Below are 9,851 nucleotides of genomic sequence, written 5' to 3' on the forward strand. Positions count from 1 at the left end.
CTGACTGCCAGTCTGGCACTGCTGCTGTGGCTATACAGTAATTATTCATTAGCCCCCTAACTCTGGCAAGCAACCCATGCCAAATCCCACCAGTCACTCGCACATCAAACATTTACATCCTCCCCTTCAGGTACTGAGACAAACGTCTCCATTCATCTCATTCATTGTCAGGGACTGTGTGCAGTCAGACTTAAATCATGAGGTAGATGTAAATGAGATTATTTTATGTTCAGTCCACACCGCTCCTCAACATAACCATTAAAGGTAAAGAGACTAGAGCCATTAGTGCATGGAATTAGAATAAGAATAAGCTTTATGCGTATACTGAGTTATTGGTGCATTAACTTGGAGTAGCAACATATCAGCTTGTTAGCGACCAGTTCATGAGCCAGCACAGGGGAAAGTGGATTGGGAAGACAATAGGCTGCGGCAGGTAGAGTGGCTGTACTGAAACCTCATAAGGCGTTATTAAGCTGTACATCCTCCAGGCTTTCTCACACATGCTGGAGCTGCTTTCAGTGGGCTCTCGGAGGTCAAGCTACGTAATTGGAGTTGAAACTCAGCTAGTGTGCCAGAGGAAAACTAAGACCTAACAGAGATTAATCACGTTGTCTCACCCGTACTGGAACTGATGCAAAAGGGTTTGCCCGAATGACTGACCATTTAGCATAAAAATTGCTTTGGTCTTTGGAGTGTGGTTGACTGCAATATGTGGACGGAAGAACAAAATCCTCATTGTCATCGTCATCATCATTACCATCACTGTGATGTTCATCATCGTGATCATCATCTCCATCATCATCATCATCAACAGCAACACCAAGAGTATCAACACATTTGCAGGGACAAGAATGAGAACAGTTGCTGCTATTATAGCTCAGGTCCTAATAGGTTTAGATAATAAGCTGTTCGGTAGGAAAAGAAAGATGAGAAAATTTTTCTAAAGAAAGTTTTATAAGATAGAAGGCTGGAAAAGGTACTTTCATCTCACATGGGAGCCACATGGGCTATCTTGTGGATGTGAAGATGGAGAGTGCGCTTGTTTCAGATGGTGACACACTGATGCTGGGGAACGGAGTAAGAGGTGAGGAGTGAGAGGGTGTGAGGGAATGAGACAGAGAAGAGCTGCGAAGCCCAGAAGGAGGTGCGGTGTCAGTGGAGGAGGAGAGGTAGATAGAGATTAGGGGCCAAAAGAATGAGAGTGTGTGGGAGGAAAGGAATGAGAAAAAATAGATATAGAGGATCAAGTTGGATGTTAATGTGCATGCGCATATGTGTGTGTGTATTTGTACTTGTGTGAGTGCATGCATATATATGTGTGCTTATGTATGTGTGTGTGTGTGTGTGTGTGTGTGTGGAGGTGGGGGCAGTGAGAAAACGGAAGAGATGCAGCGCAAATGAGAGAGTGAGCGGGATAAACACAAAGAGAAAAGGAGGGGGTTGCACAGCAGCGGTGAGGAGAGATGCATGCATCTGTGGAGAGAGGGAGAGAGAGACACACACACATACAGCCGACACTATCGCACACATCATAACAAAATAGCATAACCAACAGTGATTTACTGGTAGCCAGAGAAAAGACTGGAAAAAACAAACAAATAAATAACCTGGGTGAGAGAGCTATCTCTGCCACTGGATAAACTTGGGACAGAGAAAGGCGGAAGAGAGGAAGAAGAAACAAAGGAAGGAGAGAAAGAGGAGAGGCCCTGAGGGGGGAAAAGACAACCAGAAGATAAGTGTGGCAAGACATAAAGAATAAGACAGGTAAGAGAAGGAGTGAGAGTGAATCTGACTAAGAAAATAGTGTATGTGAGAAAGACGGACAGGTAGAGAGAGAAATGTTGTTAGAGTGAGAAGGAGATAAACTGATCAAATGTAAAGAGAGATGCTTCTTTTGGAGTGCATGCACAGGCAATTCTAAAGAAGGGAAAAGAGGAAAGAAACATGTAGAGAAGGAAGGGAAACGGGAGAAAGTGTACTACAGACCATTATCCTTTGGAGAAGCGGATTCTACAGTTTGTGTGCATGGCTGAAGGGGAGAGCAAGAGGGGATTGAGTGAGAAGTGGACTGAAAGAGGGATAAGAGGATGGAAGGAAGTATGCATAAACAAAAAGAAAGAATTAAATCAGACTTAAGCTTAAGCAACAAAAGACTGAATGAAAATACAAAATAACTTGACAGGGGGAAAAAAACTGAAAAACCTGCTGTCTTAATTTTCACTTTGGCCATTAGGAAAGGAAATCAATTTGTTTTCCTATGTATCACTACTTATGGTTGTGGTGGTGTTTGAATAATACATTGAATTTCTAACGAATCCCTCTGTTCTGCGCAAGTGAAAAGGCTTTGCCAGGGCTTTGTCATTTCTGGTGCACAAACATGTCAATATAATTTATATAGTATGCAGAGGCTGCTTTGGGAATAGCTAGAAAAAGCACAAATACAGTGCATGATGGACTTTGATTATCTAGATGAAACTGAGAGGAAAGCAGGACTGTCTACCTTTGACAATGAGATTTGGGAGAGATGGGAAGGGGTTGGCGGGCAACAATATTAGGGAATGAGGAAGCACTGATGAGTGAGAGATAGAAAGGGTTAGGTATCAGGGAGAAGGCTTTGTGATAAACCTATGGGACAGTAGCTGCATAAATCAGCAGGTGACAAACCTACTGACATACTGACACTAATTACTTATCTATAAAAGCTTCGCCTTATCTCCTCTTTGCGTGTCCGTGTGTGTGTGTGTGTGTGTGTGTGTGTGTGTGTGTGTGTGTGTGAGCGCGAGCGTGGGTGTGAAAGCACAATGGAGCAGCTAATGAGATATTCATGAAAGTAGGGAGGCTGGGATCAATACAAGTTCCCAGCGCGTTTCACCACGAGTGGAACAGGGAGATATCACTTAATGTCACACGAGAAGAGCTGCTGCGTTACGCCTTGGTGAGGTGCTGCCACCCTGTGGTGAAAGTGTGTCATAGCATGTGGGTGTCTGCAACTGAGGCTATTGCACATGTGCAGGGGAATGGTGTGTGTACAGTGGATTACGTGTCTTCATGGTTTGATTTTCTCACTTCTCTTTGAGCGCAGCTGCTGATCTGCCAGGTGATCCATAATGTCTGAACAGGCCCTGACCCTACTGATCCTGTGTCTGATGTTGACACACAGGTGAGGCCAAGAATGGAAGTCACTTTAGCGCTGAAATTGACATTGGTATTGGTATTGATTGGAAATATATTGCCCTAGTTTATGGAGCTTCATGCTTGTCTTTCTTTGATGAAATACCCCATCACAACAAAACAAAAAAAAAACAATTTTCTGTCCCCCTCTTTCACTCCCTCATTTCTTTTTTCATCCCTCTTTCTCACTGTCAGTGGTTGCATGTTCCCTGGCCACCACTGGGGAGAGTGGAATGATTCCCAGCTACTGCCAACAATCCAGAAGCTGATGAAGGGATACAACCGCTACCTCAGACCCAATTTCAATGGTGGGAAGGAGCTTGATGAGTAGAATAAAGGGTTTCACAACAAAGCTTTGCATGCAGAATATTTAAAGATTTTGAGTTCTAAAACCTAATTTCCCTCTAATTGAAAGTTGGCCCATTTCCAAAGCTATGTGTCTGTCTTTGATAGAGGGTCCTGTGGAAATTGGGATGAGTCTTGATATCGCCAGCATTGATGCCATCTCCGAAATCAACATGGTATACTTTATTCTTCTTGATATTTTTGCATGGCTGAATGAGCGGATTAATGAGTGAGTGAGTGATGCTAAAGTAAGGGAATGAGTGTGAAATGGAATGAATGAAGGAAATGGAAATGGAGGAAAGAATATGTGCAGTTTAGAATCTCTCTCCCATCAACTTTTTAGGACTACACTGCAACTATCTTCCTGCGTCAGCGGTGGCGTGATTCCAGGCTGGTGTTCCCGGGAAATGAGAGTGTTAGTGTGGATGGACGCCTGGTGTCGCTCCTCTGGATCCCTGACACCTTCATCCCCGACTCCAAACGCTCCTTCCTGCATGACGTCACAGTGGAAAACCGCCTCATACGCATCTTCAGTAATGGAACTGTTCTCTACGCCCTGCGGTACATGGTGGAAAGGTTTAGGTTTCTTTATTTGAACAGCATTGCCACACGGATGTGTGAGAGAGGTTGAACATTCACTGACATTTTAGGCATTTAACTGACACTCTTACGACTCTGAGTGCAGCAGCAGAAACTTAAGACTCAGTTGAGCTTGTATGAGGAAACTGACCTAAAAGAATACAAAGGAAAGTGGTGCTAGTTACATAAAATATAGGAAGATGAAAAGAGAAAGGAGAGAAAGGGGAAAGCACTCACACACACACACACACACACACACATGCACATGCATGCAATGATAATAACATAAAACTGAAAGGAAATAAATAATGAAAATAATATCCAAAACAATTAACACTGGGGGACATTGCTACAAACTCTCCAAGTGAGTCATTCCAAGAAGATATATATATATATATATATATATATATATATATTATCTTACAAAACAGCAACAAATGCATGATTATTTTTATGCATTTTAAAACACTCAATCCTTTAATTGGCCTTGGGTTCTACTGAGAAAAAAAGAAAAAATACATTTATGTATCATCACTCAGTCATGTAACTTAAGGGAAAACCACTGAATTTCCATATTCAAATATGTTTTCTTATGCCCTTCAATCAGTTCAGTTTGTGCTAATGAACATTCATAAAATGTCCCCTAAGGCCGCAATAAAAGAGTTTGTCATGACAGCATGTCATGTTAATGTACAGCTTTATTAATGGAAAAGGATGGAAAGGGTGATTTGTGTAGCCAGGGTAATTTTCGGGGATATGGGAACGGTCTTTTGATTCATAACCGTCAGCCTCATACAGTCAGCAGTGCCTGACTGTATGAGGCTGACTGAAAAACAAAGTCAGTTGTCAATTCATGCATTGATTTCTAGCCTTGGAAGACAGATGCAGACAGTCTTTCATGTCAATATCACATGAGTGATGGTGATGGTTTCCTTGACCACTTCAATGCCGCATGAATTCTTAAATGAAGTGATATTCCTCTTGAAAGCAAAAATCCACCTCAAATCAGTGTTCCCATGATGATAGGGATCAGGATTTGCTGATGCAGGATTTGATATATATAGTTTTTGTTATAGATCTATTTTGGGAGACCTGAAGTTGATCAATCAATATCTCTAAAATAGAGAATATCCAGTCTGTAAAATTACATGTTATCATTTTGTCAACCAAGGACCCACCTTATGCCTTTACAAATTACCATAAATTGTTTTAATTTTGGCCACTTTGACACGCCCATTTCCAGGGATATTAGTATATTTTCTGGTTCAGAACTGCTAGAACTAATACAGTATATATATAAAAATAATTTCAGTTCTAAAGACTATAAACAAAGTCCACCAAGCCAGCCACTAATACATATTTAATGCAGCAGCTCCAGAAAATATCTTGTGATGACATTTCAGATTAGATTCTTGGTTCTCTTGATTCTTGCTCAGGGAGAGAGGTCTTCATGTTCACAAAATATTTATTGAGCTGTCTAAGATCAAAGGAATAACTTATGTGACTCCATGGAGGGGATTTTTTTTAAGGTTGCCGATCATGATCTTATTATGTACACAGCATCACAGCTACGATTGCCTGTAACATGGACCTGACCAAGTATCCCATGGACAGACAGGTGTGCACCCTGCAGCTGGAGAGCTGTGAGTACCTGTGAACCCATCAAACCAAAGCATCATCATCCTCATCACCATCACCATCATCATCATTATCGCCACCACCATCATCGATGTCATCATCATCCAGTGTAGTGAGTATACACTGAGTGAGTGAATGAAATTGAATAGACAAAGTTGTGTGTGGCAGATTTATCAAAAACAAATTGGTGTGTGTCTGTGTCCGTGTGTGTGTGTGTGTGTGGTCAGGGGGCTATAACCTGCAGGATGTGGTGTTCTACTGGACCAGAGGGAATGATTCGGTGAAGGGTCTTGACACACTGCGGCTGGCTCAGTACAGTGTGGAGAGCTACTACACAACAGTGTCGGAAGCTGTGTATGAGACAGGTAGGCTTACTTCAACTCCTGCAACTCCACTGTATTACATATTAACCAGTGGCATGTAAAGGGAATATGACCATGTGCAGAGATTGGAGGCCACAAAATAACTGATAGGGTAGAATTTGATCATATCATCTTTCAAAATCTTTCTTCTTCTGATATGAAGAAGTGTCTTTGTGTGTCTCTCTGTAGGACAATACCCCAAGCTGGTGTTACATTTCGCACTGCGCAGAAACGTGTTGTTCTTTATCTTGGAGACGTATGTTCCCTCCACTCTGCTGGTGGTTCTCTCCTGGGTCTCCTTCTGGATCAGCCAGTCCTCTGTACCAGCTAGGACCTGCATTGGTCAGTACCACATTGGTCACTACCACATCTCTACTGTGCTTCACTTGTATAGTTGTACATACCATTATTTTGGTTGTGCAAAAAAAAAGGTCTAAATTTTACATCTGAGTGCATCATTTATTAATTAATGTCATAGAAATTCCCCATAATGTATTGATCCATTTATCTTACATTAGCATCACTACCTATATATATATATATATATATATATATATATATATATATATATATATATATATATACTTATAATATATAGTCAAACTGTATCCTGCATTTTGCAATACATAGTGTCTCATATAGAGAAATCCACACTGAAACAGGGTTATTGTTATTGCACATGTTATTGCCATGTTCTGGGATAATACAGACTAGATTTGTTCACATAAACCAGTCTCTCCCAAAGCCATAAACAAGAAAGCCAAGACAATTTTCAATAAAAACCAATGGCTCCCTGGACAGTGAATGTGTGACTGATTTTATGGCAACTATCACAGTATCCAGGTTGATTTTACAGAGCAATAGGTTCATTTTCTGATTCATTATTGTAAGCACAGTACTAAAAGTTTATTTGGATGTAAAAGTTCAAAACAAAAGTTATGAGTTGTCAGCGGCACTTTCATGGGAAAAATCAAAGTGAACTTCACATCTGGTGGCTTTACCATTCCTTGTGACCTCTGGCAACAATCAACTTCTTTCAGCACTAGCTAGCTTCCTAAAATTTAACAAATTTAATTATAAAGTGGGACTTCTAGGGTGGCTACACTTAATGTAGGATTTAGCAAACAGTGGAGTCAATCACATCTTGTCTATGTAAGTGTGTAACTTATGGACAAAAGTGTGACCCTGACCCCTGGTGGCTCGATAACCAACTGATAATCAAATCTGGTAGTCAATTACAAATGATGCAGCTCAGTGCATGCAAGGACTGACAAAGTACTAACTTCAGCAATGTATTCTATCTTCCCTCAATATAATACATCATCAGTTCAATACACATTTAAACAATTAGATTATTTACTGACACCAATGGACAAAAGCTTCCCGTTCTTTCCATTAGTATGGGAGAGGAGAGCTTAGATCAGAGAGCAACTGGGAAAGGAAAGGAAAAGCTAATGAAAGGAAGGAGAGGAGACTGAAAGGCAGAGGATGATTGAGAGGATGGAGGAATAGATGGATGTTGGGCTAGATGAAAACAATTTATCATAACTGTCTGCTACACCTGAATTGATTACCAATAGACAGATTATAGATGTGACCACAACCTTACATAAAGAAGAGGACAGGGATAGTAAACACTGTGATCTATGCTTCAGGAGTGACAACAGTCTTGACGATGACCACGCTGATGATGGGCGCTCGCACCTCCCTGCCTAACGCCAACTGCTTCATCAAAGCCATAGATGTTTACCTTGGCATCTGTTTCACCTTCATCTTTGGTGCTCTGCTGGAGTACGCCTGTGCCCACTTCTGTACCATGCAGCACCAGACCATAGAAGACTTACACAGGGTGAGCAGGCCGTTTGCATTCAAACACAATGAAAGTTAAATGACATTGCCATTTTAGATCATAAAGAACATGGTAAACATTTTCTCACATCTTTGCAGCATCTTTCCAGGAGAAGGATCAATATGCTATATTGCCTACTGCACATTGATTGATCACTAGTCTCTCTGAGTCTCACGCTCTTAAACAGTATTTATATACTTTATATGGTTTCTTTTATGCTACTTAGGTAGGAGATTTAGACAGAATTCGAAAAGTATTTGATTTATCTCTCTCTCTCCCTCTCTCAGGATCTCTTGAGGGAGTTCAATGAATCAAATGGCAATGGCTCCATCCCTATGGTCAGATTCAGCCAACCAAATCAGTCTGTGGAAATAGACTCCACTGCAGAGGAGCCCTTGGACCAATCAGTAAAGAGCGATGCAAAGAGCGATGCTGGGTCAAACGAGAAAACGCCAGGGAAGGGCTGCGGCCTGTCATCAGTGAAGGATGCATCCCGCAGAGCTGCATCGGTCTTCATTGTGGAGAATCCACACAACATCGACCGCCACGCCCGCACTGTTTTCCCCCTTGCCTTCCTCTTCGTCAATATCCTCTACTGGCTTTACTATCTCTTTCTCTGAGTCCTAGCTCCTAACTGATGCCTAATTACGTTTACCATCCTAAGGCTGCTCTACCTCTTCATTTGAGACCTAATACCAGTCGCCACTGCCTGGATCTAAACTGACTATACCACCTTTAGGTTAGAGCCTTTTTGTTCCACACATGCTTTAACTTATAAGTAAACTAGGTTGGCTAGGAACCAGTCATTCTTCTCTGTCTCACAGTGTGTATTGAAAGTTATTGGTCATGTATGAATGGACGGCTGACAAAATATTAATATGTAAAAGTGCAATGCCTGTATCTGTCTATCTACAGACAAATACATAGAACAACAGGGGATCAATTGGGGCTGTTCACTTGATGTAAACAATGGGCTGCCTGAATTGCACCACACTATACTGTGCTGCTTGAACTGCCTTCTTACTTGTATAAAGTGACTGATTTAGATGTGTACATTTTTTTCTTGTTTTGCTTTTCATACATTTGTTTGTATGAGTTATGAGGCCATATACAGTATGTCATTATGTCATGTCAAACTAAAACAATAAACCAGTGACTGAGAATGTGTCGGGGTGCATTTTCGATGAGTTAAGGAAGAAATTCAATGTCTTTATTCTCACAAATAACGAAAACTCAGTGTTATCACAATGATAATTCAATTATTACCCATTCATTAACCCTTTAAGACCAAATGTTTAGAAAATAAGACATGAATTTATTATTCCCTTATCCAGGTAGGAAAACAGTAAAGTGCAAAAGTCAACCACAGGTTTAGGAGAAAAATTGTTAAAATGATGCATGATGGGGCTTTCCCATTCAGAGAAAATTGGTTTGTATCACTGAACAGCACCATTGTGTTAGTCACTATATTATCTATAGGCATGGCATATGTTGAGGAGAAATGAAACCACCTTGTACAGTATAAAATATATACAAAACAGTAGTCATGGCTCACTATGTACAGGTAAGAAAAATAACATTATGTAATGTCAGAGGCACATCATGGCTTAGACTGTCTTCCATCCACTTATTATTCAACACATCACATTACTTAGGCCATCTCTTCCCACATTAACAGCTGAACATCTCACCTTGTGCAGTGCTGGCTCCAGCACACTCTGTCTTACCACTTCCACTGCAATGTACGCACTTAATGTAAATGCCTTTCAATACACGTATCTCTTGTGTCTTTCTTTCATACACATTAATGTCTCACTTTTCATGTCTCTCTCTTGAATGTATGTCACTCGTGGCAATAAAAATGCTTCTAAAGAAGACAGTGCAGCGTGGTAAAAGACTTTGGATTC

General features: G+C 40.9%; 1 protein-coding gene across 1 annotated transcript; it reads left to right on the forward strand.

The window, feature by feature from the left end:
- Positions 1-3,107: 3,107 nt before the first annotated feature.
- Positions 3,108-8,603, forward strand: gabrp (gamma-aminobutyric acid type A receptor subunit pi). Its single transcript, XM_071517675.1, has 9 exons — positions 3,108-3,160; positions 3,367-3,479; positions 3,625-3,692; positions 3,860-4,077; positions 5,656-5,738; positions 5,961-6,098; positions 6,285-6,437; positions 7,751-7,944; positions 8,232-8,603. Exons 1-9 carry the CDS (start codon positions 3,108-3,110, stop codon positions 8,562-8,564), a joined length of 1,353 nt encoding a protein of 450 aa, XP_071373776.1. The 3' UTR covers positions 8,565-8,603.
- The last annotated feature ends 1,248 nt before the right edge of the window (positions 8,604-9,851 follow it).

Source organism: Centroberyx affinis, unplaced genomic scaffold, assembly GCF_046629955.1.
Source record: "Centroberyx affinis isolate AG114_WGS23_722 - 3 ecotype Tasmania unplaced genomic scaffold, CSIRO-AGI_Caff_v1 ptg000514l_1, whole genome shotgun sequence".
NCBI classification, from domain to species: Eukaryota; Metazoa; Chordata; class Actinopteri; order Beryciformes; family Berycidae; genus Centroberyx; species Centroberyx affinis.

Bases quoted from the DNA above. Each gene is read 5' to 3' on its own strand.
- gabrp (XM_071517675.1), top strand. From the start codon at position 3,108: ATGTCTGAACAGGCCCTGACCCTACTGATCCTGTGTCTGATGTTGACA. The intron at 3,480-3,624 runs GTGGGAAGGAGC...TGTCTTTGATAG, and splicing joins CCTCAGACCCAATTTCAATG to AGGGTCCTGTGGAAATTGGG. The intron at 6,438-7,750 runs GTCAGTACCACA...TCTATGCTTCAG, and splicing joins ACCAGCTAGGACCTGCATTG to GAGTGACAACAGTCTTGACG.